The sequence below is a fragment of the Mesocricetus auratus genome, unplaced genomic scaffold (genome assembly GCF_017639785.1).
Source record: "Mesocricetus auratus isolate SY011 unplaced genomic scaffold, BCM_Maur_2.0 Super-Scaffold_6731, whole genome shotgun sequence".
Taxonomy (NCBI): domain Eukaryota; kingdom Metazoa; phylum Chordata; class Mammalia; order Rodentia; family Cricetidae; genus Mesocricetus; species Mesocricetus auratus.
The window spans coordinates 15,493,907-15,511,458 of record NW_024429185.1 but is presented as its reverse complement, the minus strand read 5'-3'; the positions used below and the strand labels follow the sequence as shown (position 1 = coordinate 15,511,458).

The window sequence follows — 17,552 nt, the reverse complement described above, 5'->3', positions numbered from 1 at the left end:
TTTTTTTTTTTTGCTTGCTTGTTTGTTTGGGTTGGGTTAGATTTTCTGGGACAGAGCCCTGGCTATCCTGGAACTCACTCTGTAGGCCAGGCTGGCCTCAAACTCACAGAGACCCAACTGCCTCTGGCTCCCAACTGCTGGGATCAAAGGTGTGTCCCACGACCTCCCAGTCAGATTTCTGAATCAGGTCACTCAAAACCACAAAGATCCACATGATTCTCACCTACAGTATTTTCTTGTTCCAGGTACAAATGACATGAGGATGGGAAAAAACTAGGTGAGCCACTGGCCAGAGAGCCTCAGTTTATGTCTCCAAGCAGAGAATCTAGATTCATAGAAAGCTGAGGGTTTCAGGTAATAACCAGTGATACTTGACTATTCTGACCTCCAACCAATACCCCAGCCACTTCCTCCAGTAGTTTTTGGTTTTCAAAGTCTTGTCTGTGTCTGACAAGATCTTGCTAACATAGCACAAACTAACCCAGAAATCTCTATGTGGACTATGCTAATCTTAAAACATGGCAATCCTCCTGCCTCTGCCTTCTAAGCACTGGGATTACAGGTATATGCCAGGATGCTCAACTTCAAATAGTATTTTTAATGCACAACCTACCAGACATATCCAGCCCCAACTAACCCAGTGCTTCTCCATAACTAGATGGAGGGCTTCAAAATATAATCCTGCGTTGTAACGCCATGCCACCTCCCAACATTGGTGACCAAGAACTGAAGAATCAGGAAACCTGTTCGTTGAGACACATCATTTGTTCAGCATCCTGCTATTTGCTGCTCGACACGCTAAACATCGCTTCAGACAGTGCGCTTAATCAAGGGCAGAGAGTTTTCAGCCTTCATTAGGCATATTGCCTAGAGGATGCCAGAAATGATGGTATTCTAAACTAAGATGCCAATGACCACTGACATCTGTGCCTTCTTTTTAAGATGGGACAGTGTGTGTGTGTGTGTGTGTGTGTGTGTGTGTGTGTGTGTGTTGCTTGTGGCTTTTGTTTTAAAGAAGAAAACCCAAAGCAAAATCTACATTTGCAGCTAGTAGTCGGGAAAGAAAAGCTGATGCGGGTTTAATGGAGGGAAAGTGGCGGTCAGACCGCCTGACCATCGCCTTCCCTTGCAAATCTGGTTTTCATATTCTCGCTCAGTAATCACCCAAAGCCATAACTGTCTCTGAAATTATTCATTAAAGTCATTTTCAGGGATTCTCACAGGATGACTCTTAAGTTTATGATCTGAGAGCAATGACATCAGCCTCTGTCTTTTTTCCGCTTTTAATTAATGTTCTGGAAAGACGGGGTTGGGGGAGGCTGTGAGCTTGGGGAGGGGGCGGGCGGGCGGGGTGGAACCCGCAGGCCTCTCTGCTCCAGCGGTCAGCTGAGCGCCGGCGCACAGACATCCTTTGATTAAGGAGGGCATTTCTGGGAGTGCAGGCTGTGCAGAAGATCACGGCTGTGCCCTGTGGTGCTGTCAGCGGTGACAGATCCCAGATGGGGCCGCTACTGTGTGGCAGATTGAGTTTCTCAACAGAAAACTCACCCTTCCTCCTAAACGTCTTCAAAAAACCTTCTCCGGATACTCCATCCATCCAGTCTCGTCGTTTGAAATAGAAGCAGTCCAACCCCAAAGTTGGTTTTGAGTGCGTGCATGTACGCTAGGTTTGTTTTTTTTTTTCCTCTCCTTTCCTCTTTTGCTCTGTATTTCCTCTCCTTTTTTGCATCTTCGACTCGCGAGGGCCACTCATGGCACAGATGCGGTGGGTCTTGGGGGTTCCCGCTCACCAGGCTCAGGGCACCAAGTGGTCGAACCAGCACTGAGGGGCCCCCAAAGGGAAGGCAAAGCGGTGGGTAGAAGCCGGACGTCAGCGATGCGGGGTGAGACTGTGACACGCTAGGGGAAGTCGAGGTGGATCCAGTGAGTCGCACACTGGAATAGAGACGCTGGGCTTGGGGGGGGGGGTGTAAAGGAGGAAACCGAAGGTACCTTGTCCCGCTCCAGTCGGCCTGGCTCTTTGGGGAGGCGGGAGGCGGTGCGAAGTCCCAGAGAAGGGAGGCTGGGTCTTCCCGTTGAGGATGGGTGAGAGTCTGCAGGAGCCAATTACCCGCAGGAAGAGGGAGAGAGCACGCCGCGGGGATCCGAGCTGATCTGAGCGATCTGAGCGGTGGGACCAGACTCGGGCCTTCTGAAGGTGAGAGGGGCGTGGAAGCCCAAGTTTCTACTCAATACTCCCCCCAGCATTCCCGGACGTTGTCGGGGTTGAAAATTGTGTTGCAGAAATATGGACTTATTATAAACTGTTCTTTAAAAGTAACTTTAAAAATGTCTTGAACCTTTGCTCTCCGGAAGCAACAGAGATTCCTCCCTTACCCCGACCCTCACCCCCATCCGTGTCCTCAGGAAGAGATGCTCCGGCCGGTTCTGTGCTAGAGGCCGCAGGGAGGGAGGAAAGGTTGAGAGGGCCGGCATTCCGAGGCCAACCGAGAGTGGTTTCTAGGCCCCACCCATCCCTCTCCCCCAAGGTTTTCTTGCTAGTGAATCTTGGCACGTTTTTCAGACGAAACGTCTGACACCGAGAGAGGAATCTAGAGAGCGCGTTTTGTTCTGTTTTGCTTTAATAGTAAGTAGTGTATCCTTTTAAACACACCGGCAGTCGCCACCATCCTTCTCCCACAACTTCTCGAGATAAGAGACCATCGGAGCATCGGGGAAACTAAAAATACCGGAGAGGCTACACTCAGCATCCAAGAAACCACCCGCCGCCTCTGTGGAGCGGGGACCCTGCCTGCCCGTGCGGCACCTTCCTCACCCAGGGTCTTTCTTTGTCTTGAGTCCTGGGCCTAAACCCGAGTTATGTAGGGAGGCCACACCTTGCAGTCACAGGGACACCTACCGGGGTCACCTTGCAGCTCCTGGTGACTGGTGTGGCCTGCCGTGGTGTCTACACTAAACAGACCCTTTGGTCAAATCTAGATGTCACACTTTTAATGCCTTCCCATCTGTCCCTTCTAAAGTGTAATTTTTGGAAAGAAAAGAGGTGGACCCTGCTAATGTCACTGTCATCTGGTGGCAAGCATTCTCCAGCTTGTGTTAAGAATTACGCGTGTGCATATTTAGGGGGAACCTATGAACCCCACCCCACCCACCTCTCCCAATGCAATAATCCCACACACACAATTCCAGCTTCAATTGTCGTGTAAAACTGAAAAATTCCTTATACAAAAACAAAACATGCTGAATATCAAAACTCCCGCCCACCTCCTCTAGAAGGCAGCTTTTATTTCCATTGCCCGTGATGGATGAAAGTGGTTTATTTTGATTTTGTTTTCTTGTACCCACTTGTCTTGTAAAAGGTCCCTGTGCACCGGTCTGGCCCCCCCTCTAATGACCGCGGGGGCCTCGCTTCCAGACTGCAATCCCCTCCACTTGGTTAAGTCCTCGCCTGGAGCCGAGGTGTAATTGTGACCCGCCCTAACTCCGATTCTCGGGGGGGGGGGGGGGGGATACCGTTGGCCTGGCCAGACTGAGGCCGGGACCTCCCAAGTGGCGCCCGGCTCTTGAGCCTCCTCCCCCTTCCCTTCCTCTGCGGACTTTGCTAGCTGCGGACTTTGTGCATGCCCCCGCTCGGAAGGGTAAATCTTTCTCCTTTTGTGTTTGCTTTATTTGTGCATCTTTTACTTGTCCAGCATCTTATTAGGACTCTGGGTCGCCTTCCCATTGAAACTCCGTGACCGGAGAAGTAACGGTCTGGGGGAAAAAAAACCTGGGAGCCTCTAGCCCCCTCCGCACCGCGGCGGAGTCGGAACCCGGAGCGCTTCTGCATAACGTCAGCGCGCCGGGTAATTTACCTTTCCTGCGCGTCTGTCAATATGACTAATTTCCACCCGGGTCAAAAAGCCTTTCTCCGGCAGTCCATCTTGGAGCGCTCTCTTAATGCGGTAGATGGGGGGGTGGTTGTTTTGTTTCCACCCTAGAAATAAATACTCTCGGGGCGTCCCTGCCCGGGCAGCCCTGAGACGAACAGGGGAATATACACCATGTCAATTAAAGGCGGTTTGCCTTGAACTACGAACTGTGATTGGGCCTCAACGACAGCGACCTGCTTGCCTTTTAATACACATTACCTAACTCGTCCTTGATTCCAAAGCTTTCTTTAAAAACATATTTTTTTCAAGAAGGAAGTAATTATTGCTCCAACTCTTCCCCATTGGGTGTAGTTCCACAATTCAGGGTATGTGTTAAACACAGGGTGTGATTGCTAATCTGGCCTAGACAATATATCATCCAGGCGATGTTTCACAATAACTTTTAAACTGCTACCCACCTCTAAGTGCCGATCTGTGCTGTGGAGTTAACCGGTCTCTCAGAGGCCGCTGGTAGGAGCAAAGTCCTGACTCTGAGAAACATTCTTGAAGAAGTTAGCTTGATTACGAAGACTGTATGATTCTCAAGTGGTAGACTCAGGGCTAGAGCGAAGGAACCAGGAAGACAAGGGCACCCAGCGATGAGGGCACCCAGTTCTGAGGGCACCCAGTGCTGAGGGCACCCAACTAGGTTCCTTAGGCTTTGGCGTATTTGACTTCTCTGATCCACAGACCAACGTGCATATGGGGAACTGAAAATTCCTCAACAGCACATTTTCTTTCCGTCCAAGCTCAGGCAGTGAGAGCCCAACTGATAAAGCTAATAAAATTACAATTTTGACGAACTTGACAATATATGCACACACACAAGCAAGCACACACACGCAGACACACACACACACAGAGGGAGAGAGAAACAGAGAGAGACAGAGAGACAGAGAGAGAGAGAGAGAGAGAGAGAGAGAGAGAGAGAGAGAGAGAGAGATAGGGAGAGAGAGTTTAGTAGCTGGGAAAATTTGGCAAAACCCAGGGGAAATGATCCTGGATGGAGGTGGAGAGGCATCCGGCATACCCTGTACCAGGATGACACCTAGAACTCAACCCACATACATGCCTCAGCCATCACACCTGTCTTTGGTGAACACACACACACACACACACACACACACACACACCATTCCCTCTCTCATCTGCTGGTGCATTTATGGCCTAATGAAAGTATATCCTTTAGGGAAAAGACTGTCTATAAAATGTGAAATATTGAGAGCTGGTTTGGATAGTCCCAAACAGGGTCTGGCCTGGTCTTGGTTCTTTCTTTCTTTTTTAAGCACAAACACCTTGAGTCCTTCTGTTGTTTCCATAATCGCCCTGTTATTTTTACCAGACTATGAAAAACATTTTCTTACTGACCTCTGTTTATTCCCTGTGGGAGGAGAAATGGCTTCAGCCTGAAGACTTATCTTTATTTGTGGGGAAGGCATTCTTTGGGGGGGGGAAGGAATTTTACCATCTATTCCCTGTCATCTTTGAAAAACCCTGGCACCATATGTTCCAACAGCTGGGGGAAACCAAGAGCTCCGTCAACTCCCCTTCACTTCCTTCCTACCCCAAATGTTGCTACCTTTTGGGGTCTGGGGCCCACACTTTCTCCTGGCATTCTATGAAATCCCCCCCCAGCACAGCATGGGGATCACATGAACACCTGTTTTGTGGGGCAAAGATAACCTAATTTTAAGTCTGGGGCAGAACCTGTTGATGAGCACAAACGGGCAGAGCATCAGAGGTCCTTCCAGGTATGCTTTCATATATACTGTATGTACATCCAAACCAGACCCTTTCTCTCTAAGTCCCTTTCCAGTATGCTTTCATATATACTGTATGTACATCCAAACCAGACCCTTTCTGTCTAAGTCCCTTCCCGGTATGCTTTCATATATACTGTATGTACATCCAAACCAGACCCTTTCTCTCTAAGTCCCTTTCATTTTGCAACTTGACCTTTGCCAACAGAGCAGTTTAGGCTGTTTACTAGTTGGGACTCTGCAACATGAAAAACTTCTGGAGACATAAACATCAGAGCTGAGTTGCAGAGCAGTGTCCTTTGGCAGGACGGGTTGTTTATTTGCACATTCTTGAAGACCACAGCAGTTCTAAATTAAAATATTTTTGGCATGCAAGTACTCTTTAATTACCTGGAAGTAATGAAAGTGAATGATTATCCAACCCCAAACATACTTGATTCCTTTGATTTCTGAGTTCACCCTGAGTTTTGATGCTTCTATTCGTCTTCTTTTTTTTTTTTAAATGTAGGTTTGAGCCAGGCTTGGTGTCTAGTCTAAAATGTGAGCATTTGGAACATGGATACTAGAGGATCCCCAAAAGGTGCTAGTCAGGTTGGTCTTCACAGCAAGTTCCAGACCAGCCCGGACTGTATAGCATGACTATCTTTTCCAAAACAAAACAAAAGACAAAAGACACACACTAAAAGGAAAAAAAAACAGTTTAAAGCACTATGTTTTCCTTCCTGAGTAGTAGTTGCCTAACTCTTACCCCTTTAGAGTTCTGGCAAAGAGGCAAAGTGCATGGTCCACCCTGAGAGGTGTGACTGCTTATATGTGCAAGGAAGGGTCTCTGGGAGGAAGCCATTTCTAGGCAAGGATCTTCTTCATGGAAAAAACAATGTTCACTTCCAAACATCTGCTAGAAACTGTTATGTTGTAGCTTAGTCTTTCCCAGTGGCACTAAAGGCCCTTACTCCTACAAATCTACTTTCGCAGTGACTTAACTGGAGCTGTAAGTGGCCTTAAATTGGCTGGTCCCCTTGCCTGGGAGGATGGAAGGAGGGACTCACCTAAAATGCTTTTCTTCTCATAAAAATAGTATTTCCTGGTCAGATTTCCAATTTTGGACCTATTAAACAAAACGGAAAGCAAACTATGTGTTTTTAAATCTTAGATTCTCCGTAGATAGCAACTAATAATTCCTCAGTATGTGACAGATGCTAAACACATTACATTTAGCACCTCTTGTGTACCCCAGGAAGCGTTTCTGACTTATTTTGTTTGTCTGTAAAGATAGGATCCACCTGTAATTTAAACTGTCCTTAACTAAACAAGTATTCCTCCTCCTATGTCCATCTCCCCAGTGTTGGTATTACAAATCTGCACCATCTCCCCTCATGAGATGCCTAACAAAAGGTATGATGTTCTTCTGAGTCAAAATGTATACAGAATAGACAGGCAAAACATTTTCCCAGCTATCTTTACTGTTATTCACTGCTTGCTCATCTTCTCTAAGCTATCTAATATATGGCAAAGCCAAAAGTGGTATCATTTCTATGATCCTAGCATTGCAAGTTTCCGGGATTATGTCTGCTCAGCTGATAGAAATGGTGGGGATGGAGCAGATCCTTGGAGGCTCTGGAGAGGCTCACACAAAATACAATGCAGTCATAGTGTAAGATATGACCTGATTGTAACTTAAATTTTACAACACAGGGGTATATGTAGAAAAAAATGATCACTAAGGTTCCATATTTGATATTATTCTGTAACTGATACCAAAAAATAAAGAGAGGGAGAAAAGAAAGGGGAGAAAGGAAAGCAATTAGAAAGGCAGAGATTATAAAATTCTTTTAGGAGGGAGGACTTGATGTTTTTCAAGACAGAATTTCTCTGTGTAACAGCCCTGGCTGTCCTGGAACTCACTCTGTAGACTTGGTTGGCCTCGAACTCACAGAGATCCACCTGCCTCCGCCTTCCTAGTGCTGGGATTAAAGGAGTATGCCACCACCTCTGGGTTATAAAATTATATCTAGTATTGTGTAAGTGGCTTTTCACACTTTGTTTGTCTGTTTTGTGTGTGTGTGTGTGTGGCTCTCCTTCCAACTCAAGTTGTTTTTGTTGTTGTTGTTGTTTAGAGTGCTTAGGATTGAGTCTCAGGCCTGTCACATGCTAAGAATTCCCCTTTCTATCAATCTATCTTTTCTTCCCTCCAAATTGAAAGCAGCTAAATTGTCATGCATCAAATAAATCATGAATAAATTTTCTCTTATTATAAGAGTGTTTTTATAATGTCCTCACCTGCAGTTAATTTGTGCAGGTTCTAAATGGATAGGCAAAGGATTAGGTGATACATATTCACTGTATAAAACAGTTGAAATAAATTCTGAAATGAAATAACCATGCAGACTTAGACCTCAGGCATTTTGTTATTTCCAATTCAACAAATGATGAAGAGTTCAGGTTAAAGCACTCGCCCAGTGTGCTCGAGACCCTGGGTTTGACCTCCAATAATATACAGTACATACACATAACACATGAGATGAAGATAAAGCCAGCTGATTGGTTTTTATAAAAAGCCAATACTCAGTAACACTTGTATCTACATTTTTGTGGTCTTGGGAAAAGTTTAAGCATCTTACTCCTGATTCTAACCTAGAGGGCATCTTATCCTTACTAATGGAGAAGATACATGTTTTTTAGAGGAAAATAGAAGTCACATGTAAGAAACAAGAAATGGAGTAGTTCTGGGTGTTCTTGACTTTCAGTACTTGACCGGGATTGTAGCTGAGTTGAGTCAAGTCCATGCTCTTCCTTGCTATACCATTCTTTACTCATCCCTGTAAATGATGTTGGAAGCGACTTCAGTTCCTGAGAAGACTATAGCCATGAGGGAGGAGGGCTACTAAGTATCTACACATTTATTAATAACAAAAGATGTGTCTTTTCCCTTTGGACTCTCTTTACAACACTAAGGAGAATTATCAACAACAGCAAAGATTGTTGTTTCACTTCTTGGCACAGGCTTTTGTCTAGTTCTCTTAGGACTCAGTTTGTCTTGGATGCTTAGGGTTAGCTGGCCAGTAAAGTGGACTAGGTTTCAGGCCTGTGCAATGCTCCACTGATGTCTTGGTAGGACCAAAGGGCATTTGGTGGTGAAAGGGACCCCAAACCTTCTGCGCCCTGCAGCCCTGAAACTGCTCATCAGACTCACAGCCAAAGGACCATGTCACTCTAATTTAACGTGTGCATATGTTGGCCAGCTTCTTGGCCAGTTTTATGAGGTTTCCCTGGCAGGGTCAGAGGGCCTGATGCTAGTGTTCTCGTGAGGATTAAGGATTCTAATGAATCATGTGACTATGAATAGACCTGGGTGGTGGCCATGTTTAAGGGGACCTGCTTATCCTCCTCCCGACCCTCAGGCTTTCCACCCTGGAGGTCTCTTTCCACTCCCAGAAGGGGAGACTAGTCTTTAAGGACCAACCAAAGAGCAGGCCCTGGGAATTTTAAAATTTCCTTCTCCTCTGCATGTTGGCACAGACTATTACAAATGGGTATATGTGTGTATTTCTGAACATGTGCATTTGAAGTGCATATACAATATGAATACAGGACAAAATAATTCAATTCAGCTGCAGCAAGGGACCTGCAGAGTTCATCTGGTCCGGTCACTTGCATGCATATGATATGCTGGGAGATGCTCGTGGTGCTTGGCCAGCAAGTCTCATTAATCAGTGAAAATGGGAGTGGTGGGTTTCTCTTCCTTCTGTGCGTAGTTATTTCCGGGGATGTCTTGTTTATTAAGTATAAACAAGAGGAAGTTTTGGCAGGAAATGTTTTAAAGGGGAGGCATCATAGAGAGCTAGGTAGGTAGAAATTCTCATTGGGGGTCATATAATTAAACAGACCTATCCCCACCATGTCCTAAATGTCTTTATTCTGTTCCAAGACAGTTGTGGGAGGCTGTTATCTTCACACTACACATACTTATATATATTGGGTAAAATCTTCCCAAGCCAGCCAGGAGAAAGGATTGGTCTCTCCTGGGAAAATGGAATACTGGTCCTAAAAAGAAAGCAATTCTAATGCAAACTTGGTGGGTCTGGTGACAACACAAGTATGGGCTTCCTTAAAGCCCAGGGTGGCTGAGGTGGGGTTGGGACGGTGAGTCCAGAGGACTGCCAGGCTAAGCCAACTATGTACTGCCCCTAGGCTGGAGAGAGGCTGTAGGCCTGCTAGGGGACTACGGTGGATTAACAAGAAATCTCTAAGATATGTAAAAAGATGAACCGGCAAAAGGGCGCACACTGGAGATTGCTTAGGTCTGAACTGAGGCTTCTGAGTTTCTAGGGCACTACTGGGGACGCCTGGAGGTGCCTGGTGTGTGTCTGTTTATGAGGAGGAGCTACCCAAGTTGCTCTGGTTTTGCACAAATACTTCCCCCTCCCCCCATGGATAGGGACAGAGACTGTAGGTGTTTTGGCTTTGGAGGAGAGGGACACTCAGAAACAACAAGATAGGGCAAAAAAATTTAAAATCATCGAAGGAACTCGAACAGCCTGCACGCACCAGCCTTCCATTATTGAAAAGCCGCGTGCTGGCCTCAGTGCTCAGTTTTGAAATACGAATAAGTAGTAGAGTCAGATCCCATATTACACTCCGGGGACAGAGTTTTAATGTAAACGTAAAATATGCTCGTAATAATCACTTGCGGGGGCCCTGAAGCGCCACTAGAATCTCTGTTTAATTATAAGGCATGAGAGGAGTATTACCAGCTAATTAAACCCCATCCTATGTGTAATCCCCCCCCCCGTGCGGCTGCCGACTTTGAAACGCGAAGTCGCCCCTTTTAATATGAATAACACACACACACACACACACACACACACACACACACACACACACGAAGGAACTAAAGTGAGAAACAGGGTGAAAGGGGGCGGGGCAGAAAGGAAGAAAGAAAGAAAAGAGCCCCGGGCCCTGGCCCAGAGTCAAACGGGCATCCAGAAGGACGCAGGCCCGGCCTTCGGCGGGTGCCGCGAGAAGCCGCTTCCTCTGAGCTCCGAGGCTTCCACTTCCGCTTTCTTCCGCGAGGGATCCCCCCGCGGCCCGGGGCGGGGGTCCAACCAGCCCCTAGGCCGGGAAAGGAGCGAGGGGGAAGGCCCAGTGCCCGCCGGGCAGCCGCGGGAGGGAGGCCGGAGCGGCGCCGGAGGAAGTGAGTTCACCCGGGAAGGATGGAAAGCCAGGAGCCCGGGCCCTCCGCGCGCCTTCCAGGTCGCGGAGCGGGGAGAAGCGGCGAGCTCGCGACTCGCAGCCTCGGCCCTCAACGTGGCCCGTTCGCCCGGGGCCTCGGATGCGGTCGACTCCCTTGGACTTGCGCGGTTGGTCCTTCGTGCTCCCTGGGAGCAGGGGGCGCCAGGTGTGACCTTGGAGCATCAGTCCCGGGGAAGGAGGTCGGAGGTCAGCACAGAGCGGCCGGTCGTTTTCTGGCCTGCTGGGCCTCGGCGTCCTGGCTTCGTTTCTCATGGTCCCTCACAGCCCTTCCTGGTTTGCAAGAGAAAGCTAATGACTAGCGATCGATCGTTTGAATTAGTGACTGAGGACTTGTACAATTGAATACTAAGCTTTGGGAGTCTGTTTTCAGACTTGGTACCCGCTCTACAGTCTGGAAGCAAGCATCTGCATTCTGGCCCGCCTGCCAGATGAAGTCCTGTGCTGCGGAAGCACTGGACAAACTCTCACAACTGGCCGAGGAGCAAGAGTGCGGGGCTGCTGCCGGTCTCTTAGGGAGGAATTCACTTCCTGGCTTCCTCAGCGGAATGTGGAGAAGTAGCCTCTAGGACCTTGAGCGCATGCATGCATTCATGTCTGGAACGAGGCGGGGACATCGAGGGATGCGGAGGTTGAGGTTAATTCCACTCTGCACCAGGGGAATCCAGCCCAGAGCCTATCTCTGAGCTCTCCCATGCAGGGGTGGGGAGGAAAGTGTTGTGCCCTTCCCCCGCCTTCCCCCACAAACTCGGAAAAAGTCGCACCTTCTCAAGCATTGCTGAGAAGGTGGGAGGTCTGGCTCCCTCTATAGCCTGAGGCAGGGTTTGCTGAGTCCCAAGGTGGGAAAGTCAGAACCCCCTCGCTGTATATTAGAGGTAGAGGTTTTGTCAGAATGGGAGCGAGTCTTTGTCTATTGGGCAGCCAGGTTTGGGAACTCTAGATCTGGGTTTGGACTGAGACATTTCCATCACTTTAGGGTCTTGGCATCCAGCTATCTCTCTCTCTCTCTCTCTCTCTCTCTCTCTCTCTCTCTCTCTCTCTCTCTCTCTCTCTCTCTCACACACACACACACACACACACACACCCTCGCCGCCGCCTCTTGAGGAAGCCCTCACACACTTTCTGGCCCTCGCTGGTTTGATAGGATGCTTAATAAGATGGGTGAAATGTTGTTCTCATCTTTTATACACATTCATGCATAGCACAAGGCGGAGCTGAGGAGTAGAGGGAGCAAGACTTTACCCCCAGCCGTCAGCAGGGTCCTTGTCTGCCTCCAGAGTCTCTTAGTGTGTGTGTGTGTGTGTGTGTGTGCGTGTGTGTGTGTGTGTGTATGTGTGCCCCTCTCCTCTCTTCACTCCCCTTTTCACACCCCCTTCCCCCCATTCACCTTCCTGTTCACAACTCCTGGAGCTCCACAAAGGGGCTTAGGGATTCTGGGTCTTCCAGGCCAGCCAGAGGGGCCTTGCTGCCTGCTTGGAAACTCTCCATCTTCCCACAGTATTTCACATCCATATTACTTTTCACACCCTGTTAGGCAGTAATGGCACTGGACCTGCTAAATACTTCCATGCACCAAGCCAGGCCCCCCACAGCACTCCAGATCTCAGAGTGGTTCTTTCAGCCTCGAAGAAGGTTGCCTTCTTCGCTCCTCAGATTGACCACCCTGCCCCAGCTTAGTAACTTGGTGCTGGGTACACAAGTCTAGTGAGTCTTTTCAAGGGGTTGTGGAAGGGTCAGACTTAGGAAGATTTGGGAACATGTATGGCTTCTTGTAATAGCTGACATTAAATTGGCAATTTAAAAAAAATCACAGCATTTTATTGCCATGAGCAAAATACTGGATTCTCTCCCCCAGAGGCAATAAACAAACAAACAGGGAATGGGGCCTAAGCATCTTAATTAAGTTTGTGGCCATCCTTTTTCCCTTTGTGGGCACCAAACCCTGTGAGTAGCATTTGGACACTAAGGATGCAGAATGCAGTGTTCCCAAACCCCTATTCTGTTCTCCATCAGCTATATCCATGAAGTTTCTCCAGCTCTAGGGGTGGGGCTGCTCTATAAACCCAGAGGGAGTGAGGGATAGGGGTGATTAGATCTTCTATGGCAGTGGCATTCTGGGAGCCCAACTGTGTTGGGTTGGACCTGGAATGGAACATCACACATCCCTATACTAGCCCTCACCTTCTTGGGGCTGAGTCTGCTTCTTGATGAGTCTGGTGGCCACTGGACTTCAGTGTAAGATGTTCTGGGAAGTTAAGGGAATCTCTGTAGCTCCCCCACAACCCATCTGGAGGGGCAATAAAACCTGCCCAACCCCTACCTCCAGGACATAGAGGAAAGGAACTAACTTTTAATGAGTTCCTATTAAGTGCCAAACAATTTACAGGCTCATGTTGTTCAATCTTCACAAGCTACAAGGAGGACATTTTTGAATCCTTTATGCTTGAAAAAAACACTGCAGTCCAAAGAGGACAGCCCTAGCTATAGTCTGTGCAATTAAAAAAAAAACTCACAGCTTCATGGGACAGGATGGCTCTGAGAGCCCTGTAGGCTGGGCTAGGTCTCCTGACCACATGTGAGGAACTTGACATGCTTTCTCTGAGCATCTTCCGCACACCCCTGGAGTGAGGCTAAAGTGGGAAATATTCTGCTAAGCACTTGAAGAATTGAAGTATTTTAAACTGTGATCCCCAAATATACTCTAAAATACTCATGGCAGAGACACTCATCAACTAAATGAACCCAGAGTACAATGGCTCCATACAGAGGTACTTTTTTTTTCTCTCCACCTCTTAGGGTTTGAGAAGATATACACTCAAATTTATTGGACTTGAGTTTCTGCTCCTGCCTTTTAAACTGAGCCCAAAACTTCCTCTTCAACTTGGGGCGGCAGGAACAGTGCAAAACTGGGGAGACCTATTAGGCCATTAACTTAGTTCTAATGTACAATGTCTAATGTTCACTTGTCAAGGCCAAGAGTTTGCTCAGTAAGGGGAAGGGATTACCTCCCTCCAAACTGGGAGAGGGCAGAGTGCTCAGGGTGGGGTTCTGGAAGCAAAGCCCTAAGAGTTGCACTTTTCAGATGTGATGATCTGCAAATTTACCTGCCAACCTTCAAGGTGTTGCAAACATCCCTCATATCTAAAGAGGGTATCTCTGGAAATAAAATCTTAAGTTCTGGGTCTGAGGAGTCTGAAAAGTAGGAGGGGTAACAGAACATGAAAAGCCAGGAAGCAAAGCAAAGCCTTCAGAGAGAAGCGATGTAACATGGGAGTTTCTTTTTATTTATTTTATTTATTCTTGTCTTATATACAATACATCCCAAATACAGTTTCCCCTCCCTCCAATCCTCCCAGCCTGCCCTCCCCCCACCAAATCCACTCCTCCTCCAATTCCCTTTAGAAAAGAGCAGACCTCCCAGAAACATCAACCAGACAAGATACAATAAGACTAGCTACAAACCTTCATCTCAGGACTGGGTGAGGCAACCCAGAAGGAGGAAAAGGGCCCAGGAACAGTAAAAGAGTCAGAGACACCCCCACTTTCACTGTTAGGAGTCCCACAAAAACACCGAACAAATTACCATACATATTTGCAGACTCAGTGAAGGCTTCAGTCACTATGAGCTCCGATGAGTCTTGTTTAGTTGATTGTGTGGGCAGTGCTCTCCTGGTAGGTGATATGGGAATCTCTTGAAGGAAATTATTCCCTCTTATTTCCATTCCTACAAAGATACAGTCCCTGCACACACCTTCTCCATTCTCTAGCCATCCACAGCCATTTTTTTTTTTTGAGACAAGGTCTCATGTAGCCCAAGTTGGTTATGTGACAGAACACAGTGACTAGTAAATCTCCTGCTTCCACAGCCCATGATGGGAGGGGTTGTTTACAGAGGAGCCCTACTCCTCTTATGTTCTTCACTGTCCTGATGCTGATGTTGAGGAAGCTCCCCGGAAAAAAGGAGAAGGCAGAGGAGGAGAGGGAATAGAACAACTGGGGGCCTGGGGAATCGAACCTTACTCTTCAGTGCGGACCAGGATATGAACATTCCTGGAAGCCATTCCCATCTAGGTTGAGTCACCACTTTCCCCCTTGTGTAAAAAAGTTGTGGTGTGTGTGTGTGTGTGTGTGTGTGTGTGTGTGTGTGTGTGTGGTGTTTGGTGCAGCAGCAGTGCATTTCCTCCATTTGTGACTAATTGAAAGACTCTGGGCCTTAATTATTCCTGTAGCATTAAGCCAAACCTGGAGGTAGTGGTTATTTAATGGGACTTTTTTTTTTAAATCATGCAAGGCTATGTTAATTCATTTTATAGTTGCCGAGGTGAGAAGAGGAAATACGGTGGTTGATTTTCCTCAGTACACGGTGTTGATACTCTTAACTTGGCGGGGGCAGTTAAAGGCTAACTGGCCTACAGGTGGGATGTACTTTAGGAAGCTCCTCTCTGGTCTTCTGTGGAGGGTTCTGCTGCTACCAGGCGGTGGTGGCCACAAAGGTGCAAGACCCAACTAGAACTGGGTTGCTAATTTAAATTAAGCTCCGTCTTCCCTCCTCTCAGATTGGATTCCCAGGGAGACGACAACTGTCTGGAAACGAAAAACCAAGACCACCAAGAGGGAAATTTAAAGGAAAGCAAGAAACCATGGAGAGAGGGACCGGCAACGGAAAAGAAAATTATTCACCACTTTTGAAGGACGTGCAGAATTTTGCGCCTAGTTCCTGCAACAAGGCATTCTGACTTTTCTCATCATAGTTCCCAGAACCCATTTACCGTGTTCGTATTTTGAAGCCTTTTGTTTTGTTTGCCTGGGAATTGCACGTTTGCATACTCCTGCAAGCTGTACCGGTTGGCAGTAGAAGGGGAAGTCTGAAGCCTGTAGGAGACTTGGGTGGGGAGCGAAAGCCCTGACGGCGCCCTGGGTCCAGTCTAAGGCACTCCCCTCCCGGCTACCGCAGGAGCAGGCTGAGCTGCCGCCCGCCCGTCCGCCGGAGGCTGAGCCCCTGGGCTGCTGGCCATGGGGGTGATCTGGGCCAGAGTGATCGTGCTGCATTTATTAACGACCAGAGAGATTTCTTAAGCCAAGTCCCCAAAGAAAGAGATCCCAACGAGTAAGACAGTTGCAGCTCTGGCTCTGGCCAAGGCTGAGAGTCGGGGAATCCCGACAGAATTGCTGCTTCACAGACATCTCCCGGTTGTAGGACAAAGTGATGCTCCTTGGTGGGCTCCGTGCTCTAGGACTTGCAGTCGTGCGCGGCTGGAAGGTAACTGTCTGAACCATTAAACTATGCTACAACCGGCTGTGGAAACTTGAAGACATTTCTGGTATACTTCAGAAAACACTACTGCTTTTTTTTTTCTTCCGTAGCAGACTCAGTGTAAGTCTCTCCTTTACTAATAATGACACTGTCCTAAAAGTCCTCAGATGGGTGGTCAGACTGGGCGTTCCCGTAGATCTAGAAACCTCTATAAGAGTCGTTCATTCGGCTGAGTGGCAATCGAAGGATGTGATCAGGTGTTGCAAACTTTGGTTTCTGAACTCAAGTGTGGCCTCTTAGACTTTGCATTTACAAAACCGGAACCTTAAAGTGCCATCTCTGGACCCCCGGCTATCCTCACCACTGTGCGGTCCCTTCAAGCCTTCAGGGAAAATCTAGAATCTGGTATTAGGGTGTAGTCTGCCAGACCTGCAGTTCGCCTTGCCTTCCCCACCCTGAGACCCTTGACTAAGAATTGTAGTCCTTCCCTGGGATCTCACTAGCGTGTTCTCAAGCATGCCTCCAAATACATTTTCCCAATCTTGTGGGGCAAGGCTTGATTTCGAAGAACCATGTTCTGCTCCCCTACCCCAGACTGGCCTAGAAGTTAGGTGCACGATTTCTCTTCCCTGCCTGTCTTCTAGGCCAGTCGCAAAGACATGACCAGGGAATCTGAAATTGAGAGAGATCTGGAATTGGCTTGGCCACAGGATTCAAGTTGTAACTATACCTGTGGTCTTAGCCCCTCGGGAACCCAGGGAAGCACCCAGAAACGCAAGCCAAGAGGCAACACCTGGATCAGACAGAGTTCAGCCTCCCCTCCCCCAGCCCTGGCTGGGTGGGAAGTGTTTAAAGCCACAGGTATTGCGCCCTTTTGATGTTTCATAAAAAGACCTTCTTTGAACACCAGGCCTCCTTTCTATTTATTTTTTTTTTCGGTAAGGAGAGTAAACATCTTGCTTATATTTCCATAGTGGTCAGGCACTAATTATGCATGATTCCGGCAACATGATGGCTGCAGCCTGAAGGCGCCGGCCTCAGAAGATGCCTGGAATGTCACATAGATTTTTTTTATTTTTAAGTTTAGACCATTTGCAGTGGGTCAAGAACTGACAGACTGGTGGTTGGAAAAGGGGCACCCAGGATTCCCCAATTTGAAAAACAACCAACCAACAAACAAACAAAACCCGCCTTGGTGATACTAGCAGGCAAGCCAGAGGGCAGCCATCAGTGATCTGGCCCCTGCCTCCGGGATGAAGGCGGTCTCTGCCCCCAGCACGGCTCCTTCGTCCGTGTTTGGTCAGCACCACCATTTAACCAGGACCTAGTAAAATCTGAACTTGTAAGACACGGAGAGAGCACGGAAAGGAACCAGGC

The 17,552-nt window shown here is 47.9% G+C and overlaps 1 protein-coding gene across 1 annotated transcript; it reads left to right on the top strand.

The window, feature by feature from the left end:
• Positions 1-696: 696 nt before the first annotated feature.
• LOC121139161 (collagen alpha-1(I) chain-like) lies at positions 697-17,079 on the top strand. Its single transcript, XM_040742285.1, has 3 exons — positions 697-817; positions 10,587-11,110; positions 15,478-17,079. Exons 1-3 carry the CDS (start codon positions 697-699, stop codon positions 15,655-15,657), a joined length of 825 nt encoding a protein of 274 aa, XP_040598219.1. The 3' UTR covers positions 15,658-17,079.
• The last annotated feature ends 473 nt before the right edge of the window (positions 17,080-17,552 follow it).

Bases quoted from the DNA above. Each gene is read 5' to 3' on its own strand.
- LOC121139161 (XM_040742285.1), top strand. From the start codon at position 697: ATGCCACCTCCCAACATTGGTGACCAAGAACTGAAGAATCAGGAAACC. The intron at 818-10,586 runs GTGCGCTTAATC...ACAGGGTGAAAG, and splicing joins GCTAAACATCGCTTCAGACA to GGGGCGGGGCAGAAAGGAAG. The intron at 11,111-15,477 runs GTCAGCACAGAG...CCCTCCTCTCAG, and splicing joins CCCGGGGAAGGAGGTCGGAG to ATTGGATTCCCAGGGAGACG.